This window comes from Lycorma delicatula, chromosome 6 (assembly GCF_047948215.1).
Source record: "Lycorma delicatula isolate Av1 chromosome 6, ASM4794821v1, whole genome shotgun sequence".
NCBI classification, from domain to species: domain Eukaryota; kingdom Metazoa; phylum Arthropoda; class Insecta; order Hemiptera; family Fulgoridae; genus Lycorma; species Lycorma delicatula.
Genome location: NC_134460.1, coordinates 19132264 through 19154479, shown reverse-complemented (window position 1 = coordinate 19154479; position 22216 = coordinate 19132264). Strand labels below are relative to the sequence as shown.

The window sequence follows — 22216 nt, the reverse complement described above, 5'->3', positions numbered from 1 at the left end:
AAAATATTTAAAACAAGGGATCACCGTTGCTATTGCCACAGTTACGCCTGCGATGTTTCATCTGGCCTGGGCAGAAGTCGATTATCGGCTGGGTGTTTGCAGAGCCACAAACGGAGCTCATATTTGAAACATTCTAAGTTGCGTAATAAAAAGTTTGGAGTTTGTGAGTTTAAAAAAAGATACTCGTTTGATTATCTGCAGTAGTTTCTGAGATACGATTATTTTAAATTGCTGCAACCTTTTTCGATGACTCTGTATATAACACCGACATCAAAAAAGCGTTATAAAAAATAATGCTGTTTCAAATCTTCAAATTTGTTTATTTTAAGTCGGCTTCAGAATTTAAGTCGTTTTAAATTTTGAAAAAAAATTATAAAAATTATACTATTTTTTTTTTCACTGAAGTTTTTAGTTAAGTTTTTTATCCATCGGGTTGGTCTAGTGGTGAAAGCGTCTTCGCAAATCAACTGATTTCGAAGTCGAGAGTTCTAAAGTTCAAATCCTAGTAAAGCCAGTTACTTTTATACGGGTTTGAATACTAGATCGTGGATACCGGTGTTCTTTGGTGGTTGGGTTTCAATTAACCAAACATCTCAGAAATGGTCGACGTGAGACTGTACAAGACTATACACCATTTACATTGATACATATCATCCTTAATCATCCCCTGAAGTAATACCTTACGTGGTTCCAGAGACTAAACAGAAAAAGAAAGGCCGGTCTTTAAAGTTTATTTTATTTTTTTGTTTGTGTAATTAAATTCACATCTTCAGACTTAAAGCTAAATGTATATCACCGATGTTTGTACGTACAGCTTTTAATAATGCCTTATTTTCTTTATTGGATAAAATTATATAGGTAGAATTCAAGTGAAATTTCTGAACGATTTACATACCCGAGTTGTCATATTCTCTTTAAACATGTTTCTCCCACTCGAAGGACTCAATAATATTATCTTTGTCACCATCGTAACAGACGTTTGAAAGTTTACCCTTTTCATCATCAGATTAAATGTCTGATAATTCTTCATTAAATAAACAAGCAATCTTGTTATTCCGAAACTCTGACTCTTTCACTTTCATTCCAACTATATCTGTAAAGAAAATAAAAAGATGTATGAGAAATACAATTAAAATATATAACAATAACAAACAAATTCATTTTTTATTTATAATTGGTCTAAAAAATACTTTTACATTCGAAAAAAAAACATTCTTGGCACAGAATACACAAATAACTAACTTGCTTGGTAGAAATTAATAATAGTGTAATTCTGACCAGTAAAAAAAATTCTGTGAACATTTAATATCTTTACCTATAACCGACTTGTCCTGAATGACTCACTACCTGATTCATCAACGTCCAGCAAAAATTACTGAAGATAAATCGATGAAAATTGGTATATATGTTCTTCTTATGATATAAGTGCACAATAAGAAACGATTTTTTGAAATTCCGAGTTAAAGGGTTAAAATGAAGTAACAACGAAATTTACTTTTTTTTTTAATTTCTCTGTAACAAATGATATGTTGATTATTGGTATGTGCAATCGTAGAATGAATATCCAAAAACCAATTTCTAGAATTTTCAAAATTCAACCTTGAAAGGAGTGAACAAAGATAACAAAATTTGATTGCGAATTTTCCCCATTTCCGACTATACTAAATTAGGTTTACAAGCCCCAATCACTAGATTGGGTCTTTTAAGTATTGTTCAGACAAATATATAAAAACCATTTCCGGGATTTTGAACTTCAATTTTTTAAGGGGTGCAACTGTGTACTGCGCGGTGGCTCAACCAACACAGCCACTGCATGTGCAACGCGACTGGCTGCCCCTGTTCCGGTTACTTGATTAAAAAACATAAAAGAAAAGTAATTAAAATTGAGAAACGAAGTATGGTCTCCTTCTAGCGGTGTAACGCTAAAACCGGGTAAAATACATATTTTTACCCGCACGAAAATGGATAACCAGCTATAACTACTATTTTTAGATGGGTCGAATATTTTGAAACTTGTATTCTAAAGATCACTCAAAGTTTTCGATCCCTTTCTTTTTCCTGTTTAGCCTCCGGTAACTACCGTTTAGATAATTCTTCAGAGGATGAATGAGGATGATATGTATGAGTGTAAATGAAGTGTAGTCTTGTACATTCTCAGTTCGACCATTCCTGAGATGTGTGGTTAATTAAACCCAACCACCAAAGAACACCGGTATCCACGATCTAGTATTCAAGTCCGTATAAAAATATCTGGCTTTTCGATCCCGTACTGAACAAACTGTTCTGAAAAAATTTACAAAACACTTATTTTTAATAAATTGAACAGGTTTTAATTTTTATTTATCATTATTCTTACAATCATGAGTTTATTGAACAAAGGAAGGGAGGTCCACTGGGGCAGAACCCGCCGGCTAGACGGGAGGATCGAATGAAGCGAACCCAGCTTTCTTCACTGCGGCCACGCGGTCCCCCCAACCCCTTCCCGGACACACGTGTGTCTGGAGATTAATATTATGTGCAGTAAATAATTTCTGTTTGCTTCTGATAAGGCAATCGCCGCCCCAAAACCGCGATCGCGAATAGGTATCACCAATTTGTAAGTTCCCTATTACCTTTCCTTTCAAGAAAGAAGAAAGAGGGAACGAGCCCAGCAGTCACCTGCCCAGCAGCCACTGACAGCACGGAAGAAGGAAGAAACCTGCGCTTTCCCCCGTTCAGCCCTTCGGGGCCTCGGGAATTTTAAGGTTAACGGTATGTAACTTCGGTTACTACCAATTCTCGGAAATTGCAGGGCAAAGAAGAATGAAGAGGTCATCGGAAGAAGAAGAGGGAGAAGAAGAAGATGAAGAAGAAGGAAGACCCTCTACTCGCCCCAACATCACGGACTGGAGTCCGGAACAGAGCCCAGCAGAGATGCGTCCTGGAAGGCAGCCATAACAGAAGTGGATGAAGAACTTCTACACAACCTCTCCTTTAAAACTTACAAGTTAAATAAAATAAACCAGCAATTGCGATTCCTCCGAAGTAGGGGTCGCATTGCTTCCTCCTGATAGTTAGTGCCCCGTTGTGGCGTATTCCTGCTAGCCTATGAAGCGTTAGCACCGAAAGGACTTCAGTGGACGGTCTGAAGGGGAATTACGTCGGGAGGACAGGTTTCATAAGCCTAGCCTTCCGCGGTCGGCTCATAAAATGGGTTCGATAACGCTGGTTTAACAACGGATTGGAATGCAATTAAATCCGTCCTTAAAATACTAAATAATAAACAAAACTTGAAAAATTAGACCCGCCGTTTAAAATAAACCTTTTAAAAAAAAACACGCCCGATTAGAATCATCCAGCAGCAAGGGACTCTGTCCAGGTTCTGCGATTTGTAGGGAGAAATAAACTCCCGCCAACTTTGCATTCCATTCTGAACCCAGCAGACCGTCTAAACATCCTCTGATCTCGACGGGAAACGCAATATAGTGCGGGTGAAGCCGCGATGGGGATGCTAGTTATGTTATATAGTGTGTTGTAAACCGACACAACCAATTCACACCCTACTTATTTGATCGATTTATAATTTAATTTACTCTTTATCAATTATACTTCGCCGGTTTCAGATTTTCATCCAAGGTAGGGCAAGACGGTAAGAGGAACATCATAGTGTACAGCTCTTTCGGTTTCTGATCCACACCGGCGTATTTATGATGCTTTTCGTATTTTTCAATACGCGTCTCCTACTATCTTTTGGTATATAATAGGTAGATCTCTTGCGAACTGAAGAGGTCATAAAATTTCATATTAGGTCTAAATTGGGGCGTCATATTGTTGAAACTACATTAAAACTGAAATTTCAATAGTTATTTATTTCGTAATAATTTAGAAGATACAAAAACTTGAATATCAGGTGTTTTTCTTCAAAAAACAACGTCGAAAACTGTATTTTCACCATATCATGGAAGAAAAAAAAAATCTTTAACAGAAAATGTACGATATCTAGCTCATATGATGAAAAATTTAAAAGATATTCCAAGTTTGAAAAGTTGGAATCGGTATTAAACTGAGATTCGTTTTAAATACGTACACCCAAATAACTAATACCCAACAATCTTTCAAGATATTCCAATTTATGAATAAATTGGTTCAGATTTTTTTAAAAATATTTATATCTACTACATTTTATTTTTTAATAAATTTTCTACAAAACAAAACTAACACCGTTTATATAAAAGCATTTTCCCCAACAAGTTGTAAATTATTATTAAAATTTTAACGTAAATAAAATGATGATATTAACTTACGGTGACTGAATGGAAAAAAATAATAATAATAAAAATTGAACAATTACACTGAAAGGCTTTCATTTTATTGGATGTTTCATAACAAGATATAATATTTCTGTATAATTAAATATATTATTTTGATCGTATATAATAATATATAGATTTAATTAGAAATTTGTGGTATTTTAACTTCACAGATAAAAAAAAAAGGAACTGCCTCTTCATTTTCCTGGGTAGGTCAAGGGCGAATGCGGTAAAACCTTTATTCAGAGAAACATCATAAAGTACACAAATAATTATAAAATTATAGAGATGTGGTTAAGTCCACATTAATAATTTAAAAAATAAATATATGAAATAATATTAAAGTAAATGTGGATAAGAAATAAAACAAATAAAAATCACTACAAAATAAATTACTACTCTGAAATCATTAATTAAAATTAATAGAAAACACATATTTATATATACGTTAAGAAGATGGAGAAAATTCAAGTTTTAAATAAAATTATTATTACTTAAAAATCCACGGATAGAGTAGAATTTTTGTAATTTTATTTTAAATAAATTGGTAGTAATACCTTTTTTTTCAGAGTAGTAAGATCGATTCAGTTATTCATTAAAAATGACTACGGAAGCATTATGTTCCAAGAAAGCGGATATTTTAACTTTTTATGCTTTCTTGTATCCTGAAGTATTGTGTTGAGTTACACGAAAACAGTTCTATTAATTGTTTTAATAGAGGTGGATACTTATACGAGATAAATATTTATAGTAAGATTATATATTCATAAATATAAACGCAAGTTAAATGGTAATCACTAAACGTCGATCTTCCTATATATTTTTTTAAGGAATGATCTGACAAGCCATTTTTTAATTTGAAAATTCGATCTGAGTTTTTGAGGGAGTTATATATATATATATATATATATATATATATATATATATATAATACTTCATGAGAATATAAGGAGGCATAATTAAATATTTAATAATGATTTCTTAATAACTAATATTCTTACATAAAACAAGTAAAGGATCAGCTGAAAAAAATACAAGTAAACTTAAATAATTTAACCGTAAATAATATATCCCGTCGCGGCTCGCTTGCGCTATATGGTTGCTTGCGTTTCCGTGGCGATCAGGGGATATTTAGCAGGTCAAGGCTCTGCCCCCTGGACCTTTCTGTGTTCATTAATCCCATGCTTGTGAGAATAATAAGATAAATAAAAATTATAGCCTGCTCAATTTATACAAACTATCAGTGTATTGTAATTTCTTCAGAACAACAGTTTGGTCAGTAGAAGACCCACTAATTGGTTTTTAGATTTCCCGTCGCGGCCTTGCTCGCGAAATACTCGTATATATAATCAGAATAATAAATATAAATTACCATTACACTGTTGACCAAATCTCATAAAGATGGATTCAATAGCGGTAACGTAAAACTGTAAAAATTTAAGAAACAGTTTGTTTTTTTACTTCTTAAAATATTAAAACCTAAAAACCCCGAAAATGGTTTTTAATATTTGCAAGCCAAATCGAGTGGATATTTCGTTTAGTGTAGTCCGAATGGGTAAAATTTACAATCATTTTTGACATTTCTTTACCTTTCTTCACCCCTTTCAATGTCAAATTTTAAAAAAATGTAGAAATTCATTTTTCGATATTCACATTAAAATTACATACACCAAAAATCAAGTTAAACTAGAAATTTTAAAAGATCCTTTATTAGTGTGCATTTGCACCTAGTTGCATTTGCAAAAAAAAATATTTAATTAAATTTATTTTAGTTTAATCCATTTTTTTTTATCCGTGAATTAAAATACCACCAATTTATAACTAAATAAGCGTCAATCAATTCGGGTTCTGGAAGGGACGGTCCACCGTGTTGGCAGCGAAGAAACTAACTACTTGGATAGCAGATGTCAGAAGAGGTACTTGGAGAACAAGAGTGATTCCGTTACTTGTCTCCCTAGACGTTAACAGTGCTTTTGGCTCCATCAAATGGAGCCGTATCCACAGTGCATTATTGGCTAAGAACATAAGCCCATATATTAGGAGACAGGTGAGGAGATACCTCTCTGACAGATCGTGCAGAATTGCAACGCAAAGTGAAAATTTGGAAGTCAACATACACGGTGGAGTTCCCCCAGGGCTCCGTTTTGGGCCCGTTATTATGGGTTTTAACTTTTGACGGAATCCTGAATTTGGATTATCCTCCAGGTGTCGAGGTCATTGCCTATGCAGATGACCTGGTGATCCTTGCGAGTGATAGACGTGCACTGGAAGTAAAAAATAAAGCCAATTTGGCATTACAGATGATAGAAAACCGGCTACGTATTAAAAATTTAGTGCTGAACATTGATAAATGCAAATTTATCACTTTCACTGGAAGAAGGATCATTGATCCGCTGGATATCAGGATCAATGGTCAACCGATAGCAGAAACTGATAAGCTGAAGTACCTAGGCGTTACCTTTCAGAGGAACGGTTCCTTCAGCGAACATATAAACGAAGTTTGTAACAGGGCTGACAGAATGATAAAATCTTTAAATATCATTATGACGAACCAAAGAGCGCCTAAGTCGTCAAAGAGAAGGGTCATAGCGTCTTCGGTAATATCGTCCGTGCTTTATGCGGTGCCGGTTTGGTGGTTTTCAGTGCAAGTAAAGAAAAACCTGGCACGTATGATCAGGACCCATAGGAGACTGTTGCTTGGAGTGATTTCTGCATATAGGACGGTCTCCTATGAGGCTTTGTGTGTGCTCGCTGGAGTCCCACCAATTGATTTATTGCCACTTTTAAGAAAGATACCAGGGAGTTGGAATTCACGAATCAAGGCAAAGGCTAATGGCAAAGTGGCAGGACAGGTGGAATGAGAATGGCCCTGGAGGCAGAACAAAGAGACTCATCCCCGATATTAAAAGCTGGATATATAGGAAGCATGGGGAAGTGAATTTTCACCTGTCACAATACTTTACAGGGCATGTCAACTTTAATTTTTACTTGCACAGAATCGGTAGAAGAGCATCGACGGAATATGTATTGCGATCGCGAAGATGATGTCGAGCACACATTTACTGACTGCCATAAATGGAGAGAAGAATTAGTAGACATCGATCTATCATCTGATGGTAACGGCAGATTAATTAATCACATGTTGCAGAGTGAAGATGCCTGGAAGAGGGTTGATTCAGCTATTAAGAAAATATTAACGCAGAAAAATGAGGACGAGAGGAGATTGGGGTTCTGATCTTAGTATAGGGAAGGGCGGATAGCCCCAGTGGTGAGGACTGGCATGCTGAGGTGTGCCAGTTTCGATGAGCCACTGGGGATTCCAAGGGTTTTCTTGATAGGAAAGATCAAAGAAAAAACCCGATCGTCACGTCAAGACAATCACGGTATGGCGTGGCGATATATATAGATGATGCCCATCTGCCCATCAGTTCTTTTGAGTCTATTGATATGCCATCAATAGACTCAAAAGAACTGACCGGTGGGCCGACCTGCCATGCCGGACATACAGCCGGTAGGTGGGAAGGCCCATTTGAGTACAACAGGCACACCCCTGGGTGGTGCAATACCAACCAGTCGGACCAGCCCATGGGAGAAGAGTCAAAAAAAAAAAAAAATTATAACTAAATCAATTAAATATATATTATAGGGTCGGTTTTTAGGTGTAAATATCTCTTTTTAATGATTAATTTCAATGTATATTTTTATTGTGGCGATTATTAATCGTTAAATTATACCTTATGCGATTTTATTAAGACACTTCAAAATATAACAGAACGGGTTTTATTTCATTGGAAACGAAATAATTTTGGTCAATCAGATCAATTCTAATTTCTATTGTATTTACATTCAATCATTGCATTTCAGAGATGTTAAAATCATTTATAAAATAATCATAAATGATACTTGTGTAAGTAAATCTATATAAATAAAAGACAATCTCCGTTTTGTATATGCCCTAATAACTCAAACACTACTTAACCGATTTCACTGAAAATTTCACAATTTACTATTATTTGTCACGGGAGTGTGTACATGTTATTATTTCCATGATATTTTGTCACGTGTTCGCGGCTCGATCAGGATATTGAGAGATTAACAATTAAAATTGTTTATATAATTACAATATATTCGTTTAAGAACATAAGTAAAATAAGACAAATCAATAATAATAATAATAACGACAATAGTAATAAGAATAATAACACCCCATCGATAATAATGAATAATAACAAAAATAATAATAAATTACATTCAGAATAGAATCTACAGGTAGTAAAATCGTAAAATTCAGAATTCAGTTCAACTAACAAAAGACATAATGACTGCTAATATTATTTACACCTTTAAGAACTAGTATTGCATTAAGAAGAAGATAAGATTAGTCTAATCTTCATTCAATTCTATTCTCTGCACATATCTTTGCTTTTCATATGTAAAACTAATTATAGTTTAGGAATGAATTTAATACTTTATCCTTTTCACTAATTGTCTATCAGTAACTCACCGAACAACTTCCTGCATTCACGTACGGTGCACACAGGAATGCTTGTAACTTCAATTCACACGTTGTACAAACTGCATTAATACAGCATAATCTGGCTTCATACTCCTCGCTTAAATTGATCTTAATTCTCCTTTCCTGGAGTATTTATACTCCTGTCTTCTTGACTTGCAGAACCAGACCCAAGTTGAAGCTTGAGAATGATCGTCCGAGTCCTTACATTTCCCCATAAATTCCTACTCTGGTCCGATAATTCTTTTCATTAAAAAAACATCTGTTGAGGTATAGTCAGGGGAAATATTACAAAAATGATTGTTAAACGAACCTGTTAACCTTAGAAAAAGGATCCCTTCTGGATTCCTTTATTTCCTACAACTTTCTTCTTAACTGACAGAAATCCGTTACTCAGGTTCGTTATACTGGTCTTGTTACAATTTAATCGCATAAATGCGAGTCTAAGGAAGTCGAAATTGACATGGACAATAATTGACATGGAAACGGGAGACGCAAGTAACCGTATAGCGAGGGCGAAGCCGCGACGGGGTCTGCTAGTTCGTAAATAAGTACTAGTTTAAAATCGAATGGTTTTAAACACCGTGAAACATTTTTATTATATAAAAAATATTTACTTTACCGACCGTTAAAGTATAGACATGATAAAGTAACTCTATCGGTAAAAAACTGACCCCAACTTACTTTTTTTAGTTTTTCGACATTGTGGTCCCTGGAGTTGAAAATTACAAAAATTTGGGTTATAAAATTGTGAATGTAGGAAGATGTGTTTGTTTGTATATGCGTGTGTTGTACACGTGTATTTGTTTAGGGGATGTATTGTGCATATGTGCAGGATGCGGCCTTTCGTTTAATAATAGTAGGAAACTAGGCCCTAGTGACACTTTTACATGAAAGGATGTAGAAGTCCTCGTATTCGCGACTTATACCATCGAGACGTTACGAGCATCGATTAAGCGTGACACTGAAGAAGATTATACACACAGGTGTATCAAAGTAATATTACATTTAAATATTTTCAAATATTTCATCGCACATCCGTGAATTTCCATCGGATTAATTACAAAAAGAAGAAATATTTTACGCGGTAGAATTTGACAAATGCTGGGATTATAAATACGATATTTTTTTGTAAAAGTGTCGGCCTTTTCATATGAGAACTCTCCTCGGGGCAAAACGGAACGGGGGAAAGGAAAAAAATAAAGAAGAGGGGGGTAGAATATGAAATATAGAAGACACCAACAAGCCAACATGTTTGCCTCGACTCCCTAGCGATCCGCAGTCCTCTGCCGCTATACTTCTGTTGTGCTCCGCTGTATTTCTAATTTTCCTAGAGGACCGAGATAGAACAAAACAAAACACAGCCGGGGATAACAAAAACTTGTCTAAACTCATCCCATTTACTGTGGTAGAACAAAGGCGTCCTGGCATTGCAGCAAACCTCATCACGTTCCGATGTTAATAATCATAACACCGACCCGTCTGCAACCTCTCTCTTTCTCTCTATATAGTCTCTCTCACCCTTGCGCGTTACCCTTCAGGACGACTCGCGAATGAACGGACCCGCAAGCACGCAAACCCACGCGCACAATCAAATAAACACCCCGTCTCCTTTCCTACCCGTCGTATTCGCGCTTACTCGCTTCAGTATTAAGAAATCTTCTCATCATATCATCTTCTTTAATTCATTTTTTTTCTTCGCGACAACAATAAAGTTCATAGTGTATTCTCAATGTAAAAAAGGTGGGTTATACAGTAATATGCCTCAACTCGCTTTTGGAAAATATAAAACGTAAAAATGTTTTACATTTTCTCTATTCTTTTTTCTTTAAAGCGAATTCATCATCGACATTATTATTAAAAAAAAAAGTAATTCAACGTCTCTTCATCTCCATATACGTTACATGTATTTGTTTATATACACGCACATTATTAAGGTAAAACAATAATTATTAAAGTTTTTAAACGGAAAGATATAGATAAACAATCTTTAATAAAAATAATGTAAGTTAAAAAAAGCACAAATAAAAAACTGAAATCTATTAAGTAATACGAGTAGTAATTGAAATATTTTTTACACCAGAATAGCATTTGAATAAAGATTCTTTCTAAAATTAAGCAGTATAAATACATACGATTCCGGAAATTAACCTCATTTATACATATAAAAACCATAAACCAGAATTTTCATCGTATTTTTTTGATTGTCAAGTTAATTCATTGCATTTTCTAACTGTGTAGGTACATTTTGTATGCATACTGCAAATTTTTTGCATTTTTTAAAATACAGATAAAATCTTAGCCGTTTAATAAAACTGAACATGTATCTTAATGTATATTAAGCACAAAAGAAACAACCCGAAAAGGGGAAAAAACCGCTCATAGGACACGCTTCTCCGAAAAATTATATAATAAAAACAAAACAAATAAAAATACATAAAACGAATTATGATACAAAGATTCAAAAAATAAGTAAAAACTATTTTACAAAAATCCACAAAAGCTTTGTTTTAATTAAAATATTTTATCAATTCTTCTTTAAATCTCAGTTTTCAAAATTAAAAGTAAACAACAACCAACAATAAATTTATAGCTGAGAAAGCAAAGAGGACTCCTCATGACGTTGCAAACTATTAGAGCTACATTTAAATAGAACAAACTATTAAACTAAGTGAAATGTTAAAACTTGATTTTTTTGATTTTTTTTTTTTTAGCCGATGATTTAAGTTCGAAATTTCCCCCGTTTTATTACACCAATTTTAAAAAGTAAAACAAAGAATTTATATTTACAAATGCTGCTTCATCAGTCAGACAACCTAAAGTATTCTTGTTGCTCTACGAACAGTTATCTGACACGAGTTCAAAATTTATAAAAAAATTAACAACTAATATTTTTTCTTTTATTGCACACTTTTAAGTGTTTTTTTTTAACGTTTACTCGACTTTTTAACTTGATTTATTTAAATTAAAAATATGGGTCGTCTTAATAAAACCGTGCTTGTCTTAATAAATTTATTCGCAAGAAAAACAAAAGAACTAAACCGGAGTGTTTTAAAATATAAGAAAAAAGAATATAGAAAAACGAATTAATGACTAACACCGACCGAGAATTAAATCTCTCAGGAAAACATGAATATATTACGTTTTACCTTAAATTTATATACGAATATTAAGAACTTTCTTCTCATATCGTTTTAATTCTATTTTTATATTTTCAATAGTTTTTTTTTTTAATAGTATTTACAAATTTACATAATAACAAGCCGGTCAGGGCTCGCTTCGCGTCTAGCCAGGAGGCTTTTCTCATGCTTGTCAGAATAGTACGGATAAATAAATTAGACTGTTCAATTTATAAAAAAACTAATAATGTATTGTAATTTCTTCAGAGCAACATTGGCCAGCACAGGACTCGAAATTTTCTAAGTATAATTTTAGAATTTCAGAATAGTCGGCCCTTATCTTAAAAATAATAGTTACACCTGATTAAAAACGTATTTTGCACGGTCCTTACCGTTACCCGACAAACTCCAGGAGGAGGTGACCGTACTTCGATTCTTATTATTTTTTAATGTTTTTTTAACTTTGTGTGTGTGTGTGTGTGTGTGTGTGTGTGTGTGTGTGTGTGTGTGTGTGTGTGTGTGTGTGTGTTTGTTTATTTAACGGCCTGTGAACAACATAATGTAAGAATGGACTAGTATACAATATATACAGCTTTTCTTTCTGGAGTGTGTGTAAAAGATAGTTCCCACAGGAGACAGGAGAAAGCAACAATCAGTTGCTTAGGGGAGAAGTATTGACTTTCCTAGTGGAGACCAGCCGTTTGAAGCATCTACCCTTGTGACTTATTTATTGTCTTCAAATTTAAGTGGAACTGGAGGCGTTTAAAAGTGAAGGGCAAGTATAAAAGATGTAAGTCGTACACCGTCGTACTTTTACAGCTAATTGTTTTAATAGCAGAAAAAAATCGAATAAGACAGAGAAACTTTTTGTAGAAAATGTATTTTTAAATACTACAATTGGTGTTTGCATACGATTTCATCACAGGCTTGACCATAAAACGTTGAATATCGGCAAAAACCAATCCGGTTGTTATCGCAAGCCATTAAAACCGCCATCATTTTGAAACGGTGAAACATTTCGTAACAAGAATAGTCCAGTGTTCAGTCAAGGTATAAACATTTTTTCCATGTAAACTTTTAACTCAATCGATCGAGTAGTTTTGCATTAAAGAGTAACAGACACACAGAAGCCACTAGAGTTTTATATATATATAGTAAATAGATCACCAAATTAATTTTAGATCTCCCGCAAATATATGGTTTTCGTATGAGATTCGAAAATTGGGTAGAATATTCAACTTTCTTGAAGTTCGCGCGAAAATATTTTCAATATCAGATTATAGTAAACAAAGAATCCAATACTGAACAACAGTAACGACAAACAAATAAAAAATATTTTCAAATCGTTTATATAAACCAAACTGCTGCTTTCTGTTAAGTAAACTTCAAGAAAATTACTAGGGACACTATTAAACGAACTTCCTCCACAAATTAAAATAAAAAATCGAAGTAGGTGTATTTGATAAAGATTAATATATAAAAACATATATATTGGTCGAATTAAGAACCTGCTCTTTTTTTTTTAAATCTGTTAAAATGTAATGATAGATTCATAAGATGAAAAATTGCTTTTGTCTAGAATTACTTAATCGATCGCCTCTCATGGTTTTTTTTTTTTTTTTCAAATATTACCATTAAATCGAACAGAAACCAATATTTTCAGGATTTATATTTCACATTCGTATAATAGGAGGATCATTTTTAAATCGTTCATCTATTTATCATATACTAAAATCGATACTGTAAAATATATTATTAGTCACCTAATATCTAATTTGAAAGTACAATAATATAATATTGCCCGTAGTTTTGATAAGTATTGCAGAAAATGCAGCAGAACTGAATACTAAATGAGAGATTCTTCAGTTTTATTTTTCTGGAAAAAACGAAGGCTTATTCAAAGTAACTGAAAAGTGTTTAGACAGAGTAATTCTGTTAAATAATGACAGCAAGTGTTATTTGTACAATTCAATGGTTTAAATTAATATGGACCTGTTCAATATTTTTACTTTTTTTTTTTTTAAAATAGAGAAATGTTAACTTTATAAAAATTTTACATTCAATTAAGAATATATCTGTTCATCTGAAGTTAACAGAAACAAAACCGGAAAAATATTGCATGGCTTTTCCGCCTATTTATAATAAAAATTAAAATAGAGATAAAAACAAAAAACAAAATATATTTTTTTTAGAGGAGGGAAATAAATTTTAAGAAACGTTTTTGTTTAAATATTCATATATAGGTTATGCTCAACAAATCTTCTAATTTTTTCCCTAAATCAAACATCATCTTCAATAAAGACTTTTTTTTTTGTTTTCAGCCATTTAACTGGTTTGATGCAGCTCTCCAGGATTCCCTATCTAGTGCTAGTCATTTCATTTCGGTATACTCCCTCCATCCTACATCCCTAACAATTTGTTTTACATATTCCTAACGTTGTCTGCCTGCACAATTTTTTCCTACTACCTGCCCCTGCAATATTGAGCGACTATTCCAGGATGCCTTAATATGTGGCCTGTAAGTCTGTCTCTTCTTTTAGCTATATTTTTCCAAATGCTTCTTTCTTCCTCTATTTGCCGCAACACCTCTTTATTTGTCAGTTTACCCACCTGTCTGATTTTTAACATTCTCCTACAGCACCGCATTTCAAAAGCTTCTAATCTTTTCTTCTCAGATACTCCGATCGTCCAAGTTTCACTTCCATATAAAGCGACACTCCATACACATACTTTCAAAAATCTTTTCCTGACATTTAAATTAATTTTTGTTGTAAAGAAATTATTTTTCTGACTGAAGGCTCGTTTCGCCTGTGCTATTCGGCATTTTATATCATTCCTGGCTTCGTCGATCTTTAGTAATTCTACTTCCCAAATAACAAAATTTTTCTACCTCCATAATCTATTCTCCTCCTATTTTCACATTCAGTGGTTCATCTTTGTTATTTCTACTACATTTCATTACTTTCGTTTTGTTCTTGTTTATTTTCACGCGGTAGTTCTTGCGTAGGACATCATCCACGCCATTCATTGTTTCTTCTAAATCCTTTTTACTCTCAGCTAGAATTACTACATCATCAGCAAATCGTAGCATCTTTATCTTTTCACCTTGTACTGTTACTCCGAATCTAAATTGTTCTTTAACATAATTAACTGCTAGTTCCATGTAAAGATTAAAAAGTAACGGGGATAGGGAACATCCTTGTCGGACTCCCTTTCTTATTACGGCTTCTTCTTATTTTCTTCAACAATAAAGACTAAAATAAGAAAAAAGGAAATTTTCAAATAACTCTTCCATTTTAGGTCAGGAGTCGATAATTTTAAAATAAAGTTAACATTTCTTGATATCTTCAATTATATTCTGTTCTCTCTTTTTATTCTGATTATTCTACGTGTTAATAATAAACCAAATAGGTAATAAAAAAAAACATTGAAAAAAGATGATCTAAACGGCAGTTTTTATTTGTTATAGTTACACTTTTTTAATGCATAATTTTTTTAAGTGTAAAAATGTTTTTAGTAAATAAAAATTTTCTTTTTTCGTTATTAATAGCTGATTTTTACCTGCATATTTTTGCATCTTTATTTATTTAACATGCAACTTGTCAAATTATTAGCGTCCAAACACAAAATAAACGGAATAGTCTTTTTTTAATTTCGCAGGTAAGTTACACGTGAAGAAAAATGTACTGAGATTTAAAAACTCTCCTACCGAAAGCAGCTACCAAAAAAATGCAGGTAAAAATCAGCTATTAATAACGAAAAAAGAAAATTTTAATTTACTAAAACATTTTTACACTTAAAAAAATTATGCATTAAAAAAGTGTAACTATAACAAATAAAAACTGCCGTTTAGATCATCTTTTTTCAATGTTTTTTTTTATTACCTATTTGGTTTATTATTAACACATAGAATAACAGAATTCATTTACTCAAGTAATATTTCAAAACAACCGGTCTTAAAATTTATTAAATCGCTTTCTGTTCGGTGCTAGATCCCCAATAAGAAAGTTTTTTAAAAGTTCTACTCCTAAGAGATTAAAACTCCTAAAAGAAGGTGATTAGGCTTTCTCATATAATCGAAATTTAGTAAGAATCCTTTCAGCGAGTTTTAGGATAAATGAACATCAGATGTAAAGATGTAAGTAAATATTACTTTTGTTATTCTATTCAAAAAATTGGGTCTAGAACCAAATTTTCATGAAACATTTTGATTTTTCCGAGTATTTTATCGTAATACAACGGTTTTTATTATTATTAATAAAAACGTAATAAAAAAAAATATAATAAAAACATGTCACACGCAAAACACGGTAATCTTACAACCAGTTACCACATATAGATATCTAATTTACGAGAAAAAATCTATTTTAAATTTAGGTACAGTAAATTTTCATACAAAATATTAACTTTTCAAAACGCTTCTCCCTAATAAAATTAAATAAAAAATAATAAAAAAGTATTTAAAAAAAATTTATACAAAAGAATTTTATAAATTATAAAATAGTCTACTTATCTGGGAAAATTTTTAATAAACATAAAAAAGAAAATTAAAAATCCAGCTATTCATTATCAGTACGAAAGTTGTACGATAGAACAGGATATTTTAATTTTATACAGTTTATAGCAGCTGTGTGTTGATAGGAATTAGTTTGTCAGGTGGAAATACGAGATAATCTTTGAGTATTTAACGGTGTTGGTGAGGATAGGGTAGAGAAGTACATAATAATTAACAGAATATTCGGTTTTGTACGTATATGTTTGCATGTGTTTGTGCGTGTGTGTGTGTGTGTTTAAATATCGGGGAGGATAACAGGGTAAAGGGGAAAGAAGAGAGAGTGTATAAGGTTTAGAGAGCATAATAGAAAGCAGAGGGCCGGGCCACAGAGTAGGTAAGCTAATATAAGTGTTGAATCAAGCCGTTCTGAGGCCGTTTGAATAACATCAAAACATGTGAGGCTTTGCTAATGAGGCTTGTTTTTACCTCTGATAAGTTAGATTTACCCTGAATGGAGAGCCACCAACGAGATTTTCATTAACTCCCTACTGACGAACGAACCGACGGATGGACGGCCCGCCTTGTGAAGGCGTTTAGTTGTTTGTTTGTTTGCTCGGTCTGACTACTAATTAACCGAGGGCGAAAGGATGAGCGGAGGAGGGGAAGAAGTTACGAAAGCGAGGAGGGTGAAACTCGAAAGCACGTTCACTCGGTTAAGCTTAGCTGTTGCTGTAGAAGGCCGCGCTCTTCAACTTCCCAAAGTTGCTCGCTCGTTAATCCTCGTTTTGTAAACCTTTGCGCAAACATACTAAACTCATCCTGTCCCCCTCCCTTCGTCACCGACATTATTTTAAACTAAATCCCGCAATCTCGCAACTTTAACTCTTTATACACGTGCAATCGTATCTTTATCAAATATATTTACATAAAATAAAACTGTAAAAACCTTCACGTAAAAGGTTTCTCAAATTTAAAAAAAAAACCAAGTTAGTAATGAAAACTGAGATCGATAAAACTGCAACGAAAGAACATTAAAAATACATTTTAACTGTTAAACACTAACCGTTTATGCAAGAGTACCGTTCTGAAATACATTACATCAACGGAGTTACCCGCTTGCAGAGTGAATTACAATATTACAACAAATAATATTTTCAAAATAATTTGTGTCTAGTTTTAGCTAACATCATATATTCAGAGAAATCCCTAACGGAATCTTGGCCAAAACGATGGACGTTGGAATTCCGTCTACAAACCGTTCAAAATCAATGAGTAAAATATAGATATGAATTTAAGTTCATTTGTATAATAAAGATTTAAGTCAAACTTAAATAAAATGAGATGATTCTTAGGATTGAGTTGTACATGATATAAATAAAAAAATTCGCTGAAAAAATATTTAAAAGTCATTAAAATAACCTTTTAATAACTTTTCCGATTATTACACTCGTAGTAACTTCTATGAAAGACCCACCGGTTTGGTGTAGTAGTGAACGCGTCTTCCCAAATCAGCCGATTTGGAAGCAAAAAATTCCACCGTTGAAATCCTAGTAAAGGCAGTTACTTTTATATGGATTTGAATACTAGATCGTGGATACCGGTGTTCTTTGGTGGTTGGGTTTCAATTAACTACACATCTCAGGATTGGTTGAACTGAGACTGTACAAGACTACACTTAATTTACACTCATACATATCATCGTTATTCACCTCTGAAGTAATACCTGAACGGTAATTCCCGGAGGCTAAAAAGAAAAAAAAGAAGAACTTCTATGAAAGAAGATAAGTATTGATTACGTAGATACTTTGAATTTTTGTATTTCTTTAAATTTTGAACTTCCTAGTTCCAAGAATTAAAAATATAAACGTGCGATATTTTTTTATAAAATAAGCAAGTACATTATTTTATTAAAAATCCGCAGTATTTTTTACGCGATCAGTTACTATATCTGGTGCGGGAATTCACTATGTTGCTACAATGCAATTAATTGAACGTGTTTAAATTTCTTTTTTCTTCATGAACGTCTTTCATTTAAACCAGTCGTCCAAATTTATAAATCCAACACAAAACAATTTTTTTATTATAATTTTAATTCCTTTTTTATTATAAAAATTACCGATCTCGGAATATATATTCAAAAAAGGGAGAAAAGTAACATTTCAATTTTATTTAAAAAAAAAGACGTTTTGTTATTTAAAAGCGCTTTTAGAACAATAATGTAGATGATAACAGGCTTCAATTTGTATATAACCGTTTATTTACAGAATTTTTTTACAAAATAATAATAATAACAATATTTTTTTTTTGTTTTTTTTTTTTTGTTTAAACTCCGGGACCACCGTTAGATATTGCTTCAGATGAAATGAATGATTTGTAACGCGTGTGAAAATACCATGCCTGACCGGGATTCGAACCCGGGACCCCCGGATAATGGCTTAAAATAATAATAATAATAATAACAGCTTAAAACCTCTTACATTTTCTTTCTTTAGCCAAATTACGAGAGATAAATCTACAGTAAAACCGCTGGGAAAATTCTCTCCTTAAAGTTGGAGAACCTTGTCGTTCATGGCCACGCTAGTAACGTACACACTGTCTGTAAGTTGTCGTTTTGTAGTATCTTTGATTACGTATGAGTTATTACGTTATAAAATGAGTAAGTAAATCGATGTTGCCACCGACTGTGAAACACGTGGATGTTTTTGTGATATACGTGGAGTCATATATATTTTAAACTATCAAAACGTTAAGCCGGCTGAAATTCATAGGCAGTTGGTTGCTGTGTACGGTGATAATATAATGAATGAAAGAAACGTCCGAAAATGGTGTGAAAGATTTAGAAATTACAGAATTAATGAGCGTGATGAAGAACGTTCAGGGAGGCCCTCGATATTCACCGAGGACTTGTTGAAACGCGTCGATGATGAAATCAGAATAGATCGTCGCTCAACGATTTCCGACCTGGCCTTTCTTTTCCCTGATGTTTCAAGAGCTGTTACGGGTCGTATGGTTCATGACCATTTTGGCTTCAAAAAGGGTTTTTTGCACGTTGGATGTCGCACGTCTTCAAAAAACTTTGAAGACGTGACAAAAAAATCCTTATGGGATCTGCTTTGGAATTTTTGTTGCGCTACACAGAAAAAGACGATGAGTTTCTTAATTCAATTGTTACCGGCGATGAAACATGGAGTTCGTATTACAGGCCAGAGAGAAAACGACAGTCGAGTGAATGGCGTCATCCTCAATCACCAACCAGACGGACAAAGGTCAAGCCACAGCCATTTTGACGCAAACTGATGGTCACAGTCTTTTGGGACCTGATTGGTGTACTGCTGATTGATTTCAAGCCATGTGGAACGACTATAAATGCAGAAGCCTACTTCGAAACTCCACGCAAGTTACGCCTACATCGCCATTCAAAATCGGCGATGTAGGCGGCTGGCCGCCGGCGTCATCCTGCTGCACGATAATGCGTATCTACATGTTGCGGGTCCGACATGTGATTTACTGAGAACATTTAGATGGAAAATTTACTATCACCCACCATATAGTCCGGACTTAGCTCCTTCTGATTACCATTTGTTTGGGAAATTGAAAGAATTTTTGAACGGTAAGCAATTCGTGGGTGACGATGAACTTAAAAATGCTGTTAATCAGTGGCTAAATGGACTGACGACAGAAGAGTACGACGAGGATATATTGAAGCTGCTGTATCGCTACGATAAATATCTTAATTCATGTGGCGATTATATAGAGAAGTAGTATAAGGTATGTAGTTTAAGAGAAATAAAAAATATTTATAAAGTTTTTAGCATAAATTTTTTTACAATGAAACGATCTTTACTTTAGAGATAATCTCTCGTATAACTTATAACATAAACAATGATATTAAAGATTCTTAAAATTAAAGAAAACACAGTAAAAGAAATACTGTAATTATTAAAGGAAACACAGTAAAATTTAAATATTTAGTACAAGTAAAAATAAAATATTTAACTTTGAATGAAATGACCGTAAAGAGATCGGTGTTTTACGGGATATCAAAAACGTTCATTTTTTAATAAAAAAGTAAAGAATGGAAAAATAAAGGGAGAAAAAGACACAACTTAACATTAAGTTAGGGAGATGTACTGGTTGTCATGCAGGGGATCGCAATTATCGTTATCTGACAAGCAGCGGTCCTGAAACCGATTTTGACCTACGGAATTCAAATATGGGGTACGAAAACTGATCTAACTTGGAAGTTGTACAACGATTCCAGATAAACTATAGAGCAATATAACAAAAGCGCCGTTGTTTGCGAAAAACATTGAAACACACGATTATCTGGGATTGCTAAACGTTCAGATGAAGATATAGCGATTCGGTACAAAATAGAAAACGAGACTGAACAGACACGTGAACTGGTTCGCGGTTAACCTCCTTAACAACAGCGAGGATGTAGGGTGTAAAGCGACTGCATTTATTAGATCCGTAAGTACTCCGAGATATGAGGTGAATCGGCTATCCTAGGGTTTGTGCATCGTCAAAATTCTTCATTTCGTTTCGTCACTTACTCTTGTTGGTGCTTTGACTTTTTTTTTCACTATTTCACGTTTGATTAGTTATTCTTTGTGTGGTTAATAAGACTAATTATTTTTTAGGGTTTTGTTTGCTTTTTATGTTCTGAACTTTACCAATGTTTCTTGGACGCGTATTTGTGTATACTCGTACTTATTAATGCTTATTACATATTTTTTATATATACCAAAAATACTTAAAAAAAAAAAAAAAATTAAAAGGTTCCCAACAAAGTTCTATATTTCTACGTATACATGTCGATGTAAAATTTATTTTTTTAAATAACTGTTGAAATAGGAATACATTAAGGGGAACACTGGAACACTATTCGGAAAAAGTGTTTGATTTTACACAAATTTGCTAGTATGTAGTTTATAATTTATTAAAAGAGAAATTCTAATAATTACATTGGCAATATCGATAAAAAACAAAATTAATGAAAAATGTTAAACATTTTTATAAATTTTACTTTAACATTTTTGTTACTTTTAATTATCTAATCTAAATACTTGATAGTTTTTCTTTCTGAGTTATTCGATCTGGAACAGCAATTAGATAATTAAGAAGTAATTACTATTATTATTCTTGTGTGAAAATTTCGGAGTCCCCAAATATCCCTCGCAGCTTTCTGGATTCGGGGCCCGTAAGCAGCCACGTCTCTTGTTCGTGACGTATGAGTGAGGTGTAGTCTTATACAGACTCAGGCCGACTTCTGTATAAGGCTGAATCGGTTAATTAGTTGTAACCGAAACACCAAAGGGGAAATACGCTTTCGGATGTCAGGGGGACGGTCTGTGCTTGGCCTCCTCCTCAAGAACCCGGCCTTCAGCGTGGGGGTAAAGGTTGCAGTTTAGCTGGATCCGGAGTTTCCTCGCTGAGGGTTAGAAGCAGGCACAATGAAAAAGATCTGTCATCCTACCAGAAGGATTTCAGACCAGATTTTTTATTTTTTTTTAAATTAGTTATATCAAACTAACATTACATCACCGTTAGCGTTGTTTCCTTAGGAGTGTATATTTAATTTTACGATTTTGAAATCCGGGTTTTCTCGACGGGCACTTAAGGCATTGGGCTTATTAACATTGTCGCGTTGCCGTGGGAAGCTAACCCTGAATATTGCTGACCACCAGCCAATTACTACGGTTCCAAGCGCTATAAAATGGTTGACAGGTACTTGCTGGCATTCAGCGATCTAGGCGTGTCAGCGAATTGCTGCCTAGACGAAATAAAGTTTATTATG

General features: G+C 33.5%; 1 protein-coding gene across 4 annotated transcripts in view; it reads right to left on the bottom strand.

Annotated features, from left to right (window-relative positions):
- Positions 1-806: 806 nt before the first annotated feature.
- Positions 807-22216, bottom strand: part of Mnat9 (microtubule-associated Nat9) — a 67501-nt gene continuing 46091 nt past the window's right edge. For 2 of the 4 annotated variants that reach the window (XM_075369341.1, XM_075369340.1), the window contains exon 7: positions 807-1093. In XM_075369341.1, the coding sequence (XP_075225456.1) occupies positions 1008-1093 (86 nt within the window). In that variant the 3' untranslated portion in view covers positions 807-1007. The remainder of the gene's footprint in view (positions 1094-22216) is intronic. The other 2 variants (XM_075369335.1, XM_075369334.1) reach the window with 1 other exon arrangement.